We start from the raw sequence: 21013 nt of genomic DNA, 5'->3' as shown, positions 1-21013 counted from the left end.
AGTAATTTACTGAGTACTCCCCATATGGCACAATACTATAGAGAACAAAGAATATTCTCTGCCCTCAAGGAGCTCAAACTCCAGCTATAGAACTTGACGTGTACATTTATGGATAGGTAACAATCATCTACAGAACACCACAGACAGAATTACCAAAGGATCATTGTTGTGTTAGTGGCTCAGTCATGCCCAGCTCTTTGCGACTCCATGGACTATAGCCCAGCAGGCTCCTCTGTCCATGGGATTCTCCAGGCAAGAATACTGGAGTGGCTTGCCATTTCCTTCTCCACCCAAAAGATTATTCATCCACAATTATCTTCAGAAGAAAAGGCAAGGAGCTGTGAGAATATACGCAAGGAAGATTTAACCTTGCCTGGCTGAGCAGCAAAAGCTTTCCTGAGACAGTGGCCTTGAAGGTAAGAAATGGCTTGGGGCGGGGTAGGGGGTTCCGGGGGGTGGGGGGATAAGGAGACTCCTATTCAGAGAAAAAAAGATGTGTGAACTCCACCAAGAAAGAAAGACTGTTACGGAAACTGAAAGAAGGTCATTGAAGTGAGAGGAGAGAGTGAGGTGGCTTCAGATGCAGAGCCAGGTCACAAAGCTGGGCTTTATTCTGAAAGTAAAAGCTGTCCAAGGAAGGGTTGTAAGTTGGGGAACTAAAGCGATCGGATTTGTGCTTCTTTAGTCATGGTTATTGAATAGGCTCTGTGTCAGCCTGCTTCTCAATCCTAAGGTGAATGCAGTTCACCTGGGGCTCTGGTTAAAGTGCAGCTCCTGTTTCAGCAGGTCTGGAGTTGGTCTGAGACTGTCTCACAGGCTCCCAGGTGATGCTGGTGCTGTCTGTCCAAAAACCAACCCCACAGACCACACTTTGGAGTAGTGGGGTTCTTTCTTGATAGGCAATTTTAGAAGCAGAGGGGTCCAGTTTATGCCTATTTTAGTGAAATGAATAACATGTGAGGCATAATGAGCACAACTCGGAGACCACTTAAAGACAAACGTAAGGCTGGAGAAGCACGGCGACTCAGCAGTTTTTACATTTCAGGAGTTGGTCCCGAAAGGCACAGAAGTGTTTGTATGGTGAACAGAGCAGAAGTTCTAAGCCTGGGAGCACACAGTACATGGCCTGGAACAGAACTTCAAGGAGTTGGGGATATAGAAAAGTTAGGTTGTGGGCAGGTCTTGGAAAGCTTTATGTGCCCCTTTTGAGTTGTTGTGATTTTTTTCCCTTAGCAATTAAACACTACTCAAGATTTTCAACCTGAGAGTGACGTGGTAATTGTGATTTGAAGTGGAACAGGGCTTAAGGCATGGCTTCCTTGGTGGCTCAGTGGTAAAGAATCTTACCTGCAATGCAGGAGACTCAGGTTTGATCCCTGAATCAGGAAGATCCCGAGTGGAATGAAATTCACTCCAGTATTCCTGCCTGGGAAATCCCATGGACAGAAGAGCCTGGTGGGCTACAGGCCATGGGGTCACAAAGAATAGGACACAGCTAAGTGACTAAACAACAAAGGGCCTAAGGCAGAGAGCTCAGTTACAAATCTGTTGCAATAGACTTAGAAGAAATAATGAGGGCTTGCAGCAGGACAAAGAAAATGAAAAGGAGGGGAGGAATTTCTGAAACAGTATTTAGGCCATACTTGAGAACAGCACGAGTATGATTGGCATTTCTAAACACCCAAATGGGTGCCACCAAAGTCAGCCGCTTCCCGTGATTCCCTTGACCAAGTGCATAGCCTGATCCAATATTATCAGGTTAAAGGGAAAAAAATTACGGTATCAAAGCCCTTAAATTCAGTTTTAAGGAAAATGTACAGTGACCTTAGTTTGTCATCATCTTGTTATCCTCTCAAGTCCAAAAATGTTCAGGCTATTAGGATCTAAAGCATTCCCTCTAATTTTCCTCCGTCCCTATGCTTACCATTGTTATCTAACTGGACATTTTGTTAACCTGACAACAAGCTAGACAACCGGAAGAACTCCTGGCCTTAGGCCATGATGCAGGCTGCCTCTCCAGAATGAACTAGGCCATTTCTCTCTGAGCAGCTGGAGGGTTTTGTATCCAGCACAATTCCCTGGTAAGCTGAACCTGTGAAGCCACATGAGATGTGGTTCCTAGAACTTGTTTCTGTTCAAAGTTAGAAGCCTGTGCCCGTACAGTATCTGTTGATTTTTAGCACTGGCTGTTTGGGAAGGACCTGAAACCAACTATGTCTTCATGGGATAAAAGCTGCCAAGCTTTAAAAAAAAAACAAAAAAACTGCCAAGCTTCATTTATTACTACCCCCTCATTTCCTCCTCCACCCTCAAGAGGACTTAAATTTGCTAAAGCATCCCTTGGCAGAAGTAGGTAAAAGACACCAGTCACACAATTGACCTGTACTTGTCAAAACATACACTCTTGACTTCAGCTTTACTGCGAGTTTCTGCCTGTTGCTGCTTGGTCTGTCCAACCCACCCTGTCTCTCTCCAGGGGACTTTCTCCCACTACCTCTAACCTCTGCCTCTGCTGTCTTCTCAATTTCTCTTTTACCACCTACAAGTTCCTGAACTAAGCAATGAACTTTGACCCCATGCAAAGCTCTCTGGCTCAGCCTTGCAAGAAGTGTTTCTATTCATACAAGGTGTCAATGATAAGTAATCTTTTTTACTTTACTTAATAATCTTAACCTTCCATTTGGGAGAAATTTAAAGTACTTCCTTCTTAATAAGTCAGCCAAACTACTCTGAACCTGGGTTTCTTCAAACACAAATATTTATTGAGCACCTGGTACATTCGAGACCCAGTGGCATGTGCACTGGACATGTTCAATAAGGATTTGTTTTTATTTGATTTCCATGAAACTGAAACTGAACTTTCTCACATTTGCGAGAATTTGGACAAATACCAGTGAGATGCTTTGAGATTAGCTGCTGAATGATAATGCAGGATTTAGTTTGATAAACTTTCTTTCGCCTTAACTACTAGATGGCTACTACTTCACCCTAATTACTAGCCATCGTAGCCATCTAGCAAACTAAAAACCCAAGAGAGTTGGAGACAACTCTGTTTTTGTGTGTGTGTGTGTTTGTGTGCTAGATGTTTTGCCGAATTTCTGTGGAAGAGTTAAACTTTGAGTTACTCAGTAACCACAGCAGGAGCTCAGTTCTACTGTTTATTCTCTGCCAAGGTCTCCAAAGAAAAGCATAGAAAGAAAAGTCCAGGATATGAGGTAATGGCGAGGACCAGCTCGATTTCCTGCTCACAGGAGTTACAACTGAGACCAGAGGCAGGGCTAGGGAAAGAGGAGTTTTATATTTTATTACCGGCCTTGAAGGAAGCATTAAAGAGAGGACGATTGAATGCTACATTCTTTCCTCTCCACAGCTCCTCAAACCCACCCCTAACACAGCGCGGAGCTCTTCAAGGGCCTCTGAGCTCCTTCCAACCTTGTTTTCGCTCAGCATAGAAGTAGTGCTGGTTTTTATCTAATAAAAGTTCTGAAAGTCTGCCTCCACTTCCAGAAACGGTTAGATGTTTCCATGAAGAATTTGATTTTAAGGTACACAATTATCAAAACACCTCACAGGGCTTTCCTGGTGGCTCAGTGGTAAATAATTGGCCTGCCAATGCAGGAGACAAGGGATCGATCTCTGGTACGGGAAGATCTCACATGCCACAAAGCAACTAAGCCCATGTGCCACAACTACTGAGCCTGTGCTCTAGAGCCCACGTGCCGCACCTACTGAAGCCACTATACCTTAAAGCCCGGCTCCGCCGCAAGAAAAGCCACCACAATGAGAAGCCCACACATTGCAACTAGAGAGTAGCCCCTGCTCATCACAAGTAGAGGAAGCCTGCAGGCAGCAGTGAAGACCCAGCACAGCCAAAAATAAATAAATACAGTTATTAAAAAAAACACTTCACAGAATACTAATGACTCTGTGTGTGTGTGTGTGTGTGTGTGTGTGTGTGTAGACAGAGATAGAGACCCAAATGAGTTCATCCAACATACCAGCTGCTTTTTCCTTTCCTCATCAAACCAGCACAGCCAAAATTAAATAAATACAGTTATTAAAAAAAACACTTTACAGAATACTAATGACTCTGTGTGTGTGTGTGTGTGTGTGTGTGTGTAGACAGAGATAGAGACCCAAATGAGTTCACCCAACATACCAGCTGCTTTTTCCTTTCCTCATCAAACCAGTCTAAGATGTACCAAGAGGAAAGGGAGTTGGGGTCATCAAAATCTTCACAATGAAAGCCAAGGGGAGTTGTGTGCAAGAGAATTAAAGACTGGGCTGGTAGTAAAAAACTCCAAAGGACTGCCTGGGAAAAATCACGTTAGGAATGTGCCTCAAAGACAAACGTGGTCTGATAAAATTTGGGTAGACAAAGGAAATGGTGACAGCCTCTAAGTTTGCTTCTGGGCCCTGGATTTTGAGGGACTCCTGGACAAACTTGATAGAGACTACTCAGGAGGGGCTTTCCTTGTGGTTCAGACAGTAAAGAATCTGCCTGCAATACAGGTTCCATCCCTGTATTGTATTGTTCATCCCAGGGGTCAGGAAGATCCCCTGAAAAAGGGAATGGCATCGCACTCCAGTATTCTTGCCTGGGAAATTCCATGGACAGAGGAGCCTGAAGGGCTACAGTCCATAGGGTCACAGAGTCAGACACGACTGAGCGACTAGATAGTGACTTAAACTCTGCCTCAAGAAAAACAACTGGACACTGTAAGTTTTAACCTGGGAAAACAGACATTTTCTTTGTGTGTGTGTGTGAAATTTTTATTTGACTCTAGGTAACTTTAGTTTGGTTTTTTTTTTTTTAACACAGACCTTTAAAAAAAATGTAATTTAGATATTTATTGGCTTTGCTGGGTCTTCATTGCTGCTCAGGCTTTTCTCTGGTTGTGGAGAGCAGGAGCTACTCTCTAGTTGTGGTGCAGAAGCTTCTCATTGCTGGGGCTTCTCTTGTTGTGGAGCATGGGCTCTAGGCAGTGGGACTTCAGTAGTTGTGGTTCTCAGGCTCTAAAGCACAGGCTCAGTAGTTGTGGCACACGCGTTCAGTTGCTCCAAGGCATGTGGGACCCCGCAGGATCAGGGATCGACCCTGTGTCTCCTACATTGGCAGGTGGATTCCTATCCACTGCCACCAGGGAAGTCCCTGGACATTTTCTTGATAGCCGTCCTGTAGGAGCCCAAGACCTGTGAGACAGGCAGACGAGGGTTTGAATCTCTGCTTGCCAGCTTTGTGATTTGGGGGAAGTCTTTAACCCTTGTAAATAGCAGTTGCTTTGTCTGTAAACTGGGCATAATATATTCCTGGTAGAGCTGACAAGAGAATTGTAGAAGCAAATGCTCATAAAGCTCTCAGCATAGATCCTGCTGTGTAGTAAATGGCACCTATTATTATTATCTCAGAGATTTAAAGATTTTGACCTAAGCTACTGTGAAGCAATGGTTAAAATTCTAGACAATGAAATATGATACAGGCATTAGAAATTAGCTTCCCATGCAGAGCACACCTAAACACCTCTGCTCCACCTGCAGACACTGACTTGGCTACTCTCATTCTTTCCTCCCGTCACCAGCCAGGGGCTCAAGCTGCTTCCAGTTTCTCTTTGGTGCTGCCACCACTTTCATGTCATGCCCTTATACTCCTGTCTCCCCAGGCCTCTGTGGAATACAACACCGACGCCCTTCTTGCTCACAAAGTCCATACCGTCTTGACTAAATGATACATTGACATGTTCAAAAATAGAAAATTAATTAAGAAGGTTCATATTGACAAATCTCACTCCCACCCTTGTCTCTCGACACCTACCCCATCACCCCCAATTTGTGATATGAAAGGTAGCACACTCTAAGCACTGCTCTGCAGTGCTTGCTTCTTTCTGCTTAGTGGTCCTAGAAACCCTCCCATATCCGCACATAGAAAACAGCCTCATTCTTTTTGACAGTAACATAGTTTTCCATTGTGGGGATGTATGTTGGTTTAACTAGTCTGCTATAGGTGGAAATTGTTTCTAATCTTGTGCTATTGCAAATCAAGTTATAACCGGTAACCTTACTTATACCCATGCAGATATATCTGTAGAATACACTTCCTGAAGTGGAATTTCCAGCTCAAAGGGTAAACTCATTTGTAATGTTCATATTGCCAAATTTTCCTTCAAAGGGTTATAGTAGTCTGCATTCCCACCAGCAATGAGTGAAAGGGCATTTTCCTCACACCCTAGCAAGAGAGTGTGTTGTCTCACTTTAGTTGATATCTGAATTCTAATGGTTTCAGTGATAATTCTTTTTAGGGAATCAGATGGGAACTAGGAAAAATGCGTTAAAAGTCTTACAGAAGAGCCACTGAGGAATGCTATAATTAGCATGTGACAGTTTGATGAAAAATAATGTATGATGTTCTCAAGATATCTTCTTAGAGGATACTTACTTAATAAAAAGGGAAATGTTATAATTTTACAGTCCTGATCTTATTTAACTAAGTGATCAAAACTAACATCAATTATCCCAATTAATGGGATAAATTGATAACTCATGCCTCCTGATATGATGCACTGAGAATGACGCAATATTATTTCTTTAGTATTCCTACCAAAAATAAAAGTGTAACTTGAATCAAATCCTGAAGAAACCTCAGATATACTCAAATTGAAAGACATTCTTCAAAAATAACTGGCCCGTACTCTTTAAAAAATTCCATAGTCATGAAAGACAAAGAAAAGAGAGCAACTGTTCCAAACTAGAGGAGACCAAAGAAACATGACAGTTGAATGCAGTGTGTGACCCTGGACCTGGAAGTGGTGGTGGTGGGGCGGGGACTTTCAGGGCCTAAAAATTAATGTTTCCCAAAGTGTGATCCTGGGAGTTCCCCCATGCAAAGCTTTCAGTGTATGCATGAAGTTAAAATTATTTTATGTATGTGTTATATAAATAATTATGTTTAAATGTAATTTAGCAAGACTAAAAAGAGATCCTAAGACCCAAAATTTTGAGAACCACTTGCTATAAAGAATATAGAATATCAGTGGGACATTTGGCAAATTTAGAATAAGATTTATGGATTTGAAAATGGTACTATATTACTGTCAATCTTGTGTCTTTTATACTGTGACATTATAAAGAGATGTTCTTGTTTTTAGGAACCTCACTCTGCATAAGGGTAAAAGGGCACTTATATCTGCAAACTATTTTAAAACAATACAGAAAAAATAGAGATGGGGAGTCAGAGAGAGTGAGGAAGAGAGGGGTATGAGAAACAACAGAAAGCAAATGTAAGATGAGAACAGTGTGAAAATTTGGGAAATCTGGGTAAAGGATATATAAGAATATTTTGTATTACTTTTGCAACTTTTTTGTTACTTTAGAATTATTTTAAAATAAAAAGACTTTGTATCTTAGTCTTGAAAATTTCTTACACTATATTATCACGTCCTGATCTTACCCTCTCCTGCCCAGCTTTAGTCAGATGACCAGTAGCATTGATGGGCATGTTTATCATCATGTCTGGCGTCTACTGTGAAGCAAGGAGCTCCTGGAGAGCAAAGTCATCTTCATAGCCCCAGGCCCAGCACCAACCATACCTGGTACCTATAGGCATTTATTAAACACATGTTAATTAAATGAGCATATGACTCAATGAACGAATGAACATATTAAACCCAGTTGCTGATGTATAGTTCTTCACTATCTGCATCCTCATCTCTTTTCCCACAGATGTTCTCCAGACCTCCTTCACCCCTTGTGCTCCATCTCTTCGTCTGCCTTCCTCCAAGGCACAAGTCTCACAACTTCTACAAGCTGGAACAATAGGTTTGAACCACATATTCTACCTCAGGATGTTTGTTATCTCCTGTTTCTTCTATGTGGAAAGCTTTTCCTGAAAGTACTATGTGGTTCCTCACCCTGCCCCCCTCCACTTCATTCTGGTTCCTTAATGTCAGTTCATTAGGGAGGACTTTCCTACCACCCGTTCTATAACAATAATGTCCCTATCTCCTCTCATCACTTTCTACTCCCTTGCCCTGTTGTATTTTCCTCTGTAACCCTTATTAACACCTAACATGGGCTTCCCTGGTAGCTCAGATGGTAAAGAATCTGCCAGCAATGTGGGAGACCTGGGTTTGATCCCTGGGTTGGGAAGATCCCCTGGAGGAGGGCATGGCAACCCAATCCATATTCTTTCCTGGAGAATTCCCATGGACAGAAGAGCCACAGTCAATGGGGTTGCAAAGAGTCAGACATGACTGAGCAACTAAGCACATAGAACATGTTACAGGTTTTATATTATTTTTAAGTTTATTTTATTTTATTTAGCTGTGCAGGGTCTTTGTTGCAGCATGCTAAATCTTTAGTTGCGGCATGTGGGATCTACTTCCCTGACCAGCGATTGAACCCAGGCCCCCTGCATTGGGAGCACGGAGTCTTAGCCGCTGGAAGGGAAGTCCCAGGTTTATTTTTTATATGTTTGTTCTTTATGTGATCATCGCATGTCTTCCTGACTGGAGCTCCCAGCCTCGACAACAGTGCCTGCTGTCTAGGTAGTGCTCCTATGTTTGCTGAACACAAGTGGTTGAATAGGAGACTTTCCAATTGCCTTTAATCTGGAGTGACAAGAGACTCTGACCATTCTGGGGCTTTTTAGGACTGTTCCTTGTAACCATTTACACCATACACAGAGGCCTTCATAGTGTCCAGGGTCTAAATCAGCCAAGAACTTAGACACAGGGATTTACCCAGTCTTCTAGGGAATAGACTCTGCCTTCCAATGCAGGGGGTGCAAGTTCAATCCTGGGTCCTGAACTAAGATCACATGCCACAGGGTGTGGCCAAAAAAGTTGAAAAATAAATTAGACACAACTTCAGTCTAGGTAGAGGTTTCTCCTGTCTAATGAATAGAGAACTCTTTAGAATGCCTATGACAATACCAACTTAATACCAGTCTTCAATCACACTGAAGGTGGCTTATATCCTTTGAATACAGTTGTAGCAATCCTTGTGATACTGTTTTTGGCTTATCTGGGAAGAGGGAAATAAATATAAACCTTACCCTTTATCTCCACTAATTTGACTTGATCTCCCCAATTACTAAAATAAGTAAAATTAACAATATACATAAATATAATTCATTCTGTTTGCTTTTTAGAAGTATTTCAGCAGTTGCAAGCTTGTTTTTCACCTGTCCCACACTGTCTCCTAATCCCCCAATAGAATTTTTCCAAGTATTCCTCACCCAGCTCCTCCACTTTAAGAAATGTCTGTGGCGGCACCCTGAGGCCCCTGCTATTGTGTCCCTCTCAACCACTTCAAGGCTGAATGGGGAATGAGGCCATTTTACACAAAGGTGTAACCTGTCTGGGTCACAGACACATGGTCTCTCAGAGGCCTGAAGGTAGCACCTGTTTCAAAATATTTCTCTTCTCTCCCCTCTGATTAGATAACATCAGCTCTCTTTTATTCTGGTCTCCTTAAAAAGCTATGAGAAAGAGGGCATTGCACTGAGAGGTAGAAAGCTAGAATTTTCTGGACATTCAACTTGGCTAGTTATATACTGGGCTTCCCTGGTGGCTCAGATGGTAAAGAATCTGCCTCCAATGCTGGAGACCTGGGCTCAATCCCCCGGTCAGGAAGATCCCCTGGAGAAAGGAATAGCAACCAGTATTCTTGGGACTTCCCTGGTGGCTTATACAGTAATACTATTTTATTTATATAGAATATGTACTATTTTCTACTTCCTGGTTTGGTTAACCAGGAAAAAAAAAATTCCCGCAGACAGAGTTCTCATCTGTCAGTTATTTTCTGATGAAGTTTTGTGAACACTTCCTCCTTTTCCTTTTCTATAAAGATGAAGAGAGTAAGAAATGTGGGCCTCTTTCTCTGGACCTGACTGAACTTTAAAACTTCTCTACTAATTAACCAACACTGGGCTCCACGCTTTGCTTAACCCTGGGAGCTGGTCATCAGCCTTTGACCTCAGGCCTCCCCTCCTCACCAGTTCCATCCCCCACCCTAGCCTCTGGAACCCCAGTCAGATGTAGAGGAAAGAACCAGTCCAGAGGGATTGCCTCAGACCACACTATCTCCACTCTCTCAGACCTGTGGAAGGTTAGCGACCATGATTTCCAATGGGATAGGAAACGTCACCACTGGAAAAAGGTAAGAGGGGTGGGCTTTCCCTCTGCATGCCCTCACTGGGTTTCCTGACCTCTGACTCTCCAGGATGACCTCAGCACCTTCAAGAAGACCTGGCCCTCTCTCCCTGGTAGTTATAATCAGACTCGTTTGGAAGACATCGTCCTGAGTACCCTCCCTCCGGCTCAGTTCTTAGGATAAGGCCTTTCCCTAAGCCACACCTTGGATTCCCAACCCAAGAAACACGGGGGATGTCTTCCCTCAGAAGAGACGCTGCTCCGCCACAGCCCGCACAGCAGCCCAGGAGACACTCCAAGGGGAAGCGCCGGGCCTGCCATGTATCTGGAAAGAGGGAAAATGTAATGCATGAGGACCTCCTAACTCGCTTTTTGCTCCTCCTTCCACCCAATTCCGCCCTGCCCCCCGCTTTTCTGTCACAACCCCTACTCCCTCCCAAGGTCTCAGTGACCTTTGACAAAGGACCACATCCCTTAACATCATACACATTCCTTCCTTGATCTGTTTTGTTTTGTTTTTTACAGGAAGCTAAAAGTGAGGCTCTAGCTTGATCACCTTGGTTTTTCTTTGTGCTTAACAGAGCTCCCAGGGCCCCCTCAGCCTCCACTTGTATTTCTAAAGGTAGCTGAGGGACAATGTGGGAAACAGAGACAAGCCAGCTGGGGAGATGAATGGCAAATCTCTCTCTGCTTTCTCATCCTGTCTTCCGCAGCTCCCTCAGCACCTCTGCTCTCCCACGCAGTGCCTCTGTTCTTAAAAAGACTTCAGAAAAAAAAAAAAAAGACTTCAGGGTTGACTTCAGATCATGCAAGAAACCAAGTACCCCTCAGCTGCCCCCAGCTTCCAGCCAGCCCCACACTTGCCCAGAAGACCACTCTGACGAGTCCTTTCTACACTACCTGCATGTCTTGTCTTTTTCTGCTGGGGGAAGATTGTGAAGAGTCAGTACCCATGTACAGACTCCCTTCTGTAGGCCTAGGGCCCCAAGTCAACCAGAGTAAGCGTCTGGCCCCTCATGTCTTATCTATAAAAACACTATAATAGAGTTTATCACTTTGTTTACTTAATTGGGTGTCCCAATTTTTCTAATTTGTCAATTTCATGATATCTTTTTTTTTTATATCTTTTTTTTAATATCTTTTTTTTTGAAAGTGAGACTAGTATTATTTACTTTAGTGAACACACTTTGGAAGTTACTAGAATTTCCGGGCATCAGAAAATGATGAGGACCTGAGCTAAGGCAGCGAGAGAACAAGAAAACAGAATGCATAGAATCCAGGGTCTGACTATTGAGAAGGGAGAGAGGGAGAAATCCTGGATGGCTCTCAGGTCTCTAGATTGGATGACAGCATATCTGAAGGTCCCATTTGCTGAGTTGGGGGACATAGAAGGAGAAGCAGGTGTATGGGTGAGAGACACAAGTTCAGTTTACTTGTATTTCACTAAGGGATCAATAGGACATCTAGGTGGAATTGTCCAGCAAACAACTGGTCTAGAACTCAGTGGAAAGATTAGGACTGGAGCTAGAGATTTCAGAGTTTTCAGCACATAGATTGTAGTTTTGCCCAGGCACTCCTTCTTAGCCATCTGGTGTTGCTGTCAATCAAAGTCTTCCCAGTCCTTTAACCTCCAGGTTAAAATCCCTTCCCTAAATAGCGTCTGTTAATGACTCCTCCAATTGACCTGAGTTTTCACTGGGCACTAAAATTCCCCATCTTTTTTCATCTGTGCATGGTCCAGTTCACCAGTTCGAAGCTTCGCATTCTTTATTTCTTCCAGCATGAGGCCTTGAGCACGCAAGACTTCTAATAACATCGTTACTCCAACAGTTGGCTCTAATTTCAACAGGACTATGTCCAGGGTAAGGAGTCCAGGATTGAACTTGTCCTGGGCCCTTGTACTCTTCAAAGGTGTTGGCCCTCCTTCTGGCCCCACAGTGTGGGCTGGTAGTCTATGATCTACTACTAGGGTAAATCTGTGGTGGACAGTGGGGAGGGGATGTCTCAGCCTAGCTTAACTCAGCTTTCTGTCCCCCTATAGGAGCATATGTCTTCTCCCTTTGCTGCTTATTGGCTTCTGGGGCTATGTGACCTGTCATCGGAAACCTGTGGAGGACATCTGCACAGCCAAGCCTCGGGACATTCCTGTGAATCCCATGTGTATTTACCGTTCCCCAGAGAAGAAGGCGGCTGAGGGCGAGGGCTCAGGGCAGAAGATCCCCGGGGCCACCAACCGGCGGGTCTGGGAACTGTCCAAGGCCAATTCCCACTTTGCCACTGTCTTCTATCAGCATCTGGCAGACTCCAAGAATAACAATGACAACATTTTCCTGTCACCCCTGAGTATCTCCACAGCTTTTGCTATGACCAAGCTGGGTGCCTGTGACAACACACTCAAGCAGTTGATGGAGGTACAACTCAAAGCCCTTCTGAGTATTCCCGGCTCTTTGTGTTTCTTTTTCTCTCTCTCCTTCCTATCCCCCCCCCCTTTTTTTTAAGAACAAATTATTTATTTATTTATTTATGGCTGTGCTGGGTCTTTGTTACTGCTTGGGTTTTTCTCTAGTTGCCCAGAGAGGGTGATACTTTTCCGTTGTGGTGCTCGGGCTTCTCGTTGTGGCGACTTCTCTTGTTGCAGAGCATGGGCTCTAGCGCTTGCAGGCTTCAGTATTTGCAGCACACAGGCTCAGTAGTTGTGGCGCATGGGCTTAGCTAACCCATGGGATTTGGAATCTTCCTAGACCAGGGATCAAACACATGTCCTCTGCATTAGTGGACAGATTCTTAACCACTAGACCAGCAGGGAAGCCCCCCTTTCTTCTTTTTTCCATTTATTCCTTTAGAAAGTGTGAGTTGAATGTTTATGCTGTGCCAGGCACTGTGCTTGATGACTATTGGTCAGGGGCTGACTGGCATGATGCTCACTGACCATGTGAGCCAGGCTGTCCCACCAGACCCACCACTGTTTTCTTTTGGCTTCTACAGGTTTTTAAGTTTGATACCATCTCTGAGAAGACATCTGATCAGATCCACTTTTTCTTTGCCAAACTGAACTGCCGACTCTATCGAAAAGCCAATAAATCCTCTGAGTTGGTATCAGCCAACCGTCTTTTTGGAGACAAATCCATCACATTCAATGAGACCTACCAGGACATCAGTGAGGTGGTATATGGGGCCAAGCTCCAGCCCCTGGACTTCAAGGTGAGCCCCAGATGTCATCCCAGACCTCAGAGTTCTTCCTCTCCACTCAGAACTTAAAGAGACAAGGAAGCAGCATCCTAATGAACACTGCTATGCTAGTTGAAGGCAGGAAGAGGTGTTTTAAGTCAGAGCCCCTGAGATATGTATTCTTATTTGAAACCTGAGAAATCAGTGCTATCTATGGATTGCAGCAGTTTCTCTGAAAAAGTTATAAAAATCCTGCAACAGTGGCATTCAGAACATAGTCACTAGTTCACACAACAGAGCAAGTGTAGGCCTACTTCTACAGCATGACAGGGAATGACCTAGGAAACTTTGGGGTTTTGAACTAAATTCTTAATGTCTCATATTATTACTATCTTGAAAGTTTGTTAAATGTTGAAAGCCTTATTACTATTTTCAAATCTTTTCAATAAACAGACTTACTTAAAAAGTTAAAAAAAAAAGTCCTGCAACAAAGAAGTCTACTGATTTTATTTTTATTTATTTTTATTTTTACTGATTTTATTCAAAAGGTATTTCTCAGACTTTTTGGATCGCATGGGCATCTCTCCTGTGCCCCTTGCACCTCCTGCATCAATCCTTAGCTTCCCAGAGGGCACATCTCATGAATACTCATAAGAGTTCAGGTTTCCAAAGTCAAAGAAGATAATATTTTGTTTTCTTTTTCCAGACAGTTTTTCTCTTCTTCTGTTTCTTTATTTCTTCCTCTTTTTCTTTCCTTTCTTTCTTTTTCTTCTGTTAATATTTATTAACTCTATGGGAGATCCACGACAGTATGCTGGATATGTGTGGTTTCTCCAATCTGGATTAGAGTGATTGGTTTAACAAAATGGTGGAAAAGAGTGGAGGGAAGATGGACAAAATAAAATTCTGCATGGGGAGATGGAGAAGCCGATTGAATAGCACAGTTGGGTAGGTTTGTTTCCTGTTCTCCTCAGGGAAATGCAGAGCAGTCCAGATTGACTATCAACCAATGGATATCCAATAAGACTGAAGGGCGTATCACTGATGTCATCCCCCCGCAAGGCATCAATGAGTTCACTGTCCTGGTGCTAGTCAACACCATTTACTTCAAGGTACTCAAAAATGGCACTGGAGGGAGGCTCAAGAGGGAGGGAACATATGTATATCTATGGCTGATGCATGTTGATGTATGGCAGAAGCTAACACAATATTGTAAAGCAATTATCCTCCAATTAAAAATAAATATATTTTTAAAAAATAAATGCAAAAAAATAAAATGACCCTGGAGAGACCTCACGGATGACATATTTTCCTCCAGCTCATTCTCCTTCATACCATTGGGCATGTGTAGGTAGATCATTTTGAGAAATAGTACATGCATGGTCTGGGCATAAATACAAATTTGCTGAGTCTAGAGTCATGTCTAGGGCTGTGGTTGCTGGACTGAGGTCCAAAGGGGGCCTGGTAATGTCTCTGGGCCCGAGGCAGAGTGTACACATTCATAGGCCAGCATGTTCAGCAGCAAGGTGTGCATGATAATAAATTCTCATAAGTATGTGATGATTTCTTCTGTCCAATTAGCTTCATTTTGAAATCTGAAACAAAATGACAAAGTCTATAGACAATCCTCAATGATGAGGTTTTCTCTGTCATCTAGAGCAGCTTCTGCAGCATCTCAAAATTCCTCTTGCCTGAAGCTTCTGAACCTCCTGGTACCAGACTAACCACAAATTTTGCAGAGGCCTTGTGACATCATGCAGATGGCTTTGTCTTTCTCAGAGAGTCAAGTTCTGAAGATTGTTCCAACTTGATTACATTTAGGAAAAAGGATGAGGGGAGAGAGTACTGGGAATAGACAGACCACTGATAACTCAGGAGGCCTACCAGCTTAACGCAGGTTAAATTGTGCCCTCCCGGGTCATGCTCTAGATGTGTTCTCCCCGACTGGGCCTGGGGGGTTAGCCCGTCACTGCTGTTGCCAATTGCTTTGTTGCTTGGGGGTTCCCTCATGCCAAAAATGCAGTAGGTTGCATTTCTACAATGTGTACTGACTGCCCTTTGCAGTTTATGGAACACTTTGCCTCCTGATTCTCATGACATCTCAAATGAGAATTTGAGCTGCTCAGACAGATTACTTAGTTTAAATTCTGACTCTTCCATTTCTGCTGCAAACTTGAGCGAGTTACTTAAGACCCTTCTGTGTCCCAGTTTCTGCATCTATAAAGTGGTAACAATGATACATCTGCCTCACAAGGTTACTGAGGGGATTAAGTCAATGCATACAAAATGTCTGGAGCGGTGACTGGCACACAATAAGCATCCTACAAATATTAGGGATAACCTGCTGCTAATTTTACAAGCGAAGAACCACCACTCAAAGAGTTAAGTGACTTGTCCCCAAATCAAAGAGCCAGAAGACAACAAGTATGCTAACTGCAACTTGGAAATGTCAAAGCAGTATCTTGTATCCCTTCCTTCTTTGAACAGGAAGTTGGCCAGGCCTCCCTCTCTGCCTGGCAGGACTCCCAGATGACCCCCTGGGGTTACTACCTTTGTCTGGCTTTATTCATCAGGGACAGAGCCCAGCATTTTGGAGGATGGTCTTTGAGAAAGAGGCCGGTGGGAGGCAGAAGGCAAAAGGCAATTAGATTTAAACTCCAGGAGAGACTTGCCAAGAGGCCAGTAGGTTATTCTTGTTTTTATTTTTTTCTTGTTATAAAAGCAAATAGTCATTGCTGAAAATCTAGGACATACAGAAAATTCACTGAAAAAAAAAAAACCCACTCATGATTCTGTCACTCTGACACAGTCAGTGTTAAAAGCCTTTTTATGCACATCCCTTGAGGTCTTTGTTCTTAAAAATTGCACTTCCCATAATCTTCCCTGGTGGCTCAGATGGTAAAGTGTCTCCAATGCGGGAGACCTGGGTTCAATCCCTGAATTGGGAAGATCCCCTGGAGAAGGAAATGGCAATCCACTCCAGTACTTTTGCCTGAAAAATTCCGTGGCCAGAGGAGTCTGGTAGGCTACAGTCCATGGGGTTACAAAGAGTCGCATCCGACTGAGCGACTTCACTTTTTTAATGTAATAAAATATTGTGACTGTTTTTCATGTCAGCATTCTCCTACGGATGTTTCCGGTCTTCTTGCTTTGTGATTCTCCCACCTGGTGTCTTCCTCCAGGGCCTGTGGAAGTCAAAGTTCAGCCCCGAGAACACAAAGGAGGAACTGTTCTACAAGGCCGATGGGGAGTCATGTTCGGTACCCATGATGTACCAGGAAGGCAAGTTCCACTATCGGAGAGTGGCAGAAGGCACCCAGGTGCTCGAGTTGCCCTTCAAGGGTGATGACATCACCATGGTCCTCATCCTGCCCAAGCCGGAGAAGACCCTGGCCAAAGTGGAACAGGAACTCACCCCAGACATGCTGCAGGAGTGGCTGGATGAGCTGGCAGAGACGCTGCTGGTGGTCCACATGCCCCGCTTCCGCATCGAGGACAGCTTCAGCGTGAAGGAGCGGCTGGAAGACATGGGCCTTGAAGACCTGTTCAGTCCTGAGAAGTCCAGGCTCCCAGGTGAGGGCAGGAAGGGCTTTCCTCCTCTCTCTGCCCTCAGAGTTGTCTGACCAAAGGTGGAAGAGACGGGGAAGCAGTAGACAAGAGGGAGTCAGGACACCTGGATTCTAATTCCAGTCCTACTGCCAACTCAGGGGAATCCCGTCCCTCTCAAGGGGTCAGTTCTCTCCTGTGTACGAGAGGAAGCTGGCTCTTGGCTCTCCATGGGCCCAGCTGGAACTGGAACCTTTGGAGTCTGTAACTGATAGAAGAGGTGGGATGGGGTAGAGAGGAACTTGAAAACCACCAGAGAGTCCAGAGCAAAGAGACAGACGGGGTTAAGAGCCAAGGACATCCGACTCCCACCAAAGAGGTGTCGCTGACATTTAATAGCCCTTCCTGATAGTCTAAGGGGCTTCTGTGTTTTCTAAGGTCACATGGACAGACGCAGTCAAGCCTTCCCAGTTTTGATACTCTAATAATAGTGTTAAGTTGGTTTGGTTTTTCCAACACACCATTCTTGAAAACTATGCACTAAAACATCTCATTTTTAAAAAGAAGTTTACAAGATTAGTTGAGTGGATTCACCTGTAATGGGCTGTCTTTAAACTAGGTCTCAGAACCACACCCTTTTTTCAAGGTGTTGTCACCCTGGAAGGAAAGACATTGCTACTAGATGGAGTGAGCATTTCTTTAAGAACAGAGTCCTCAGCCTCAACCCCCAACCCCCCATGAGCTAAAGCACCAGATTAACTTTACAGGAACCAGGTTGAATAAACCCAAAGTATTTTATTATTTTTAACATGTATGTATTTTGAAGGTATCATTAGGAGAGGGTCCAGGATTTCTATTTTTCTAAAAGTCTCAAAAGACCTCTTAATCCAAACTGAATTCCTCTCTGTGGATTGAAGCCAAGTTTCCCTCATTTCACAGATCCTTCTCTGATCTTCTAGGTATTGTTGCAGAAGGTCGGAACGACCTCTATGTCTCAGATGCATTCCACAAGGCATTTCTTGAGGTAAGTATACCTCTCTCCGCTCTCTCTTCTTATGCTTGCTTTTTTGTTACCATGCTGCTTTATTATTCAATATATCAGTATCTCCTATGATGAGTAACTCTGGAGTCATTCCTTCATTGACTCTTCTGGTGTAGACAGCAGGTGTTTGAACAGTAGGTGACAACTGTGATAAAAGGCATATTTCCAGTGTCCCTCAAACCCCAAGTCTATAGTGCTCTCCTCTACAACATAACTCTGACTTGACGTCCTCATGGTCTAATTGTTCCACCCTCGATCCGCTACCTCTCCTGGGAACACAGACATTAAGGTGAAGGTGATACCAGAAAAGCAGCCAGCAAAGGCATTCAAAGGAGAACCAGGAGAGGATGAGCTCATGAAAACCCAGGAAGGAGTTTTAAGAAAATGGAAAGCATCTAGTAAGAAGACTGAAAAGTGACTGTAGGTGACTTTTCCCTAAGGCATTTGGACAGTGTAGTGGGGGCACATCCTAATGGTAATGATTGAAGAGCAAATGGAAAGTAAGAAAGGAGAGCTGGTGAATGTAGACCATCATTGTAGTGTCCTACAATGTGTTCCAGAAAACTAGAACTCTAGACTACACTGCAGATAATAAAAAGTTAGGTGTCAAATAAATGTATATCCTCTTCTAGGGAAATTAACAGAGAATCAATGCACATTGGAGTGTTGATATCTGAGCAGTTCCACAGTGAGGAAAATGGTTCAATATTGCTTAACCCAGTGTTGCCCCAAATAAGAGGTCCATGGAAACCTTTACTGGAGTAAGAGCTGTGTAAAGCCTCTAGAACTTCTGGCTCTTAAAACAAATACTAAACTATGGATCAATACCGTTAGTTACCTAGAGAGCTTGACTCAGGGTCTGAGCATCTGTATATTTACAAAGCTCCTCAAGAAATTCTGATGCGCATCCAGGTTTGGGAACCACTTCTGTAGACTATTCTGGGGGGGGGACCCAGGCTGTGACGGAAATGTGGTAGGCCAATGTTAGAGGTCATAAAATTTAGGAATCTCAAAGAGAAGATTGTGGTCAAAGAGAAAGATTTCAGAGCATGGTGCTAGTAAATATAGTTGTAGTCCAAGCTCAGTGGGAAATATGTCATTAGGAGGAAAGTGGAAGGATCAAGGGACAGGAAAAAGCCAGGGTAATTGTAATGGGAGTGAGGAAATGTGATAGTTGGAAAAAAACAGAAGGTTATAGTCTGAGAGGATAATGTAATTATAATTTCAAAGGTCGAGATGTTCTGAGAGAGGGCCAGTTCAAAGTGCAGCCATGGGCTGGTTTGCTGAAGTGAAGGCAATGCTCATTGGGTTCAATGAGACGAAAGAAATGGAAATTTAGAGTGGGTCTCCTACCAAGATATTTTAATTGTCTAGGTCATACGATAGCAGGAGTTAGGTTAGACAGGCAATGGGCTAGGCAATAAAATCCTCAGTGTGGGACTATATTCTGTAGAGCAATAGAGACCTGTAGGACCAAAGCAAGAGTAGAAAGATACATATCTTAAAAGATACTGAGGTCAGAACAGGGGATTTTATATGAATATTGGATTAATGATTTTGGAAGTGAAAACAACACTGAAGCCATATTGATTATGGAAGAAATAACATTTAGATGGCAAGAGAAGATGAGTCCTCAGGATTTTAACTATGACTGAGAGTCTTCTTTCACAGACCCCAAATGGAAGTGGTCAACTCAGACCTCCACAAGGGCCTTGAGTTACGATCAAGAAGCAGCAAAAGTTCTGTTTCATTTTGTCTACCTGAGCCCACTAAACAATGATGCAAGGTTCCTCCATGGCTCTTGGGAACGCTATACACAAGGACCCTAATTGATTGTCAGTCTCCTGAGAAGCCACTGAAAACCAGTATCTGATTTGAGTAAAAGGGCCCTGGTCTTACAAAAGCTCGTCTGCTCTTAGTGCTGAAATGATCATGAATTAGACAGCATGTGTAGAAAGGAGAGGTGGTAAGGAACGAGGAAGGGAAAATCATCAACCAGGTTCTCTCAAAGCTCAGGGATCTGAAATGCTTTCCTTAGAGGCAGGGACAGAGTTTTAGTGACATTCTAGGTGTCCAAGCAAAATTTCTTAAGAAATCTCCCATCTCCCGCCAGATCTGTGGCAGTTCTACTTATCAGTAAGTTCCAACACCGTCCTTTCAATCTATTGCTCTGGGAAATATTCATCTCATCCAGCTAGAGGACCCTCCTCTTTTCATAGGCCCTAGCTCCTGAATGGCTGTTTACAGTAGTTTTATCTAGGATCTTGATGATCCAAAGTGGAACTACCTCAACTATGGTGCTCTAATTTTGAGTCAATATGTCTTTTAGTATAGAGTTCAGTATCATGTACAATGTTGCCAGCCAGAAATGTGACATCCTTGTGTACATCCAGATTTCTGGTTCAGAGTATCTGAATGGACCCTGGCACTTACTTTCAGCACAAGGCTTGGATGAATACAAGTCTTACATCAGTATTCAGTGGATGAAAGAAAGACTAAAAGTAAGGTTCTAGAGGGGATCTGATCTAACTCGTATCTTTTCAACTAGAAAATAAATGGCATTTTTGAGGAATTGCTGTGTCCATGGATGATGTACCTGCTTGTAATGAGCTGCAGAGTAGCTAACGTGGCAGTTTGCTTCCCATCTGACCTGCAGGTAAATGAGGAAGGCAGTGAAGCCGCAGCAAGTACCGTCATTAGCATCACTGGTCGTTCGCTGAACTCGAACAGGGTGACCTTCAAGGCCAACAGGCCCTTCCTGGTTCTCATCAGGGAAGTTGCTCTGAACACTATTATATTCATGGGCAGAGTAGCCAACCCTTGTGTTAATTAAAATGTTATCCTTTGTACTTCTTCCTATTTTGGTGTGTGAATACAAGTAAAAATAAATAAAACTATTCCCTTATCTGACAATTATGAATGGACTTTGCCATCTGAAACGAAGGCAAGGAAAGGAGAAATGGATAGAGATGCTGCTGGGCATTTGGTGTAATGGAGCTTTCAACTCTTCTCTACGGGTGAACACATCTAGGTCAAGAAAGTGAAGGAGGGAGGTATGTTACTACTTCATCTTGAAAGATAGTAGGCATCTTGAGAGGGCAGCTTGAAA

At 43.5% G+C, this 21013-nt stretch overlaps 1 protein-coding gene across 2 annotated transcripts in view; it reads left to right on the top strand.

The window, feature by feature from the left end:
- The first annotated feature begins 9997 nt into the window (after positions 1 to 9997).
- The window catches only part of SERPINC1 (serpin family C member 1), a 19002-nt gene continuing 7986 nt past the window's right edge, over positions 9998 to 21013 (top strand). Inside the window, exons 1-7 of one of the 2 annotated variants that reach the window (XM_043923030.1) lie at positions 9998 to 10155; positions 12190 to 12559; positions 13134 to 13349; positions 14291 to 14428; positions 16499 to 16889; positions 17822 to 17886; positions 20561 to 20817. In XM_043923030.1, coding sequence (XP_043778965.1) covers positions 10115 to 10155; positions 12190 to 12559; positions 13134 to 13349; positions 14291 to 14428; positions 16499 to 16889; positions 17822 to 17886; positions 20561 to 20737 — 1398 coding nt within the window. In that variant the 5' untranslated portion in view covers positions 9998 to 10114 and the 3' untranslated portion in view covers positions 20738 to 20817. Of the gene's footprint in view, positions 10156 to 12189; positions 12560 to 13133; positions 13350 to 14290; positions 14429 to 16498; positions 16890 to 17821; positions 17887 to 20560; positions 20818 to 21013 lie in introns of those variants that run through there. The other variant, XM_043923031.1, reaches the window with a different exon arrangement.

The sequence above is a fragment of the Cervus elaphus genome, chromosome 14 (assembly GCF_910594005.1).
Source record: "Cervus elaphus chromosome 14, mCerEla1.1, whole genome shotgun sequence".
In the NCBI taxonomy this organism is placed as follows: domain Eukaryota; kingdom Metazoa; phylum Chordata; class Mammalia; order Artiodactyla; family Cervidae; genus Cervus; species Cervus elaphus.
This window is presented reverse-complemented; position numbering and strand designations above follow the sequence as displayed.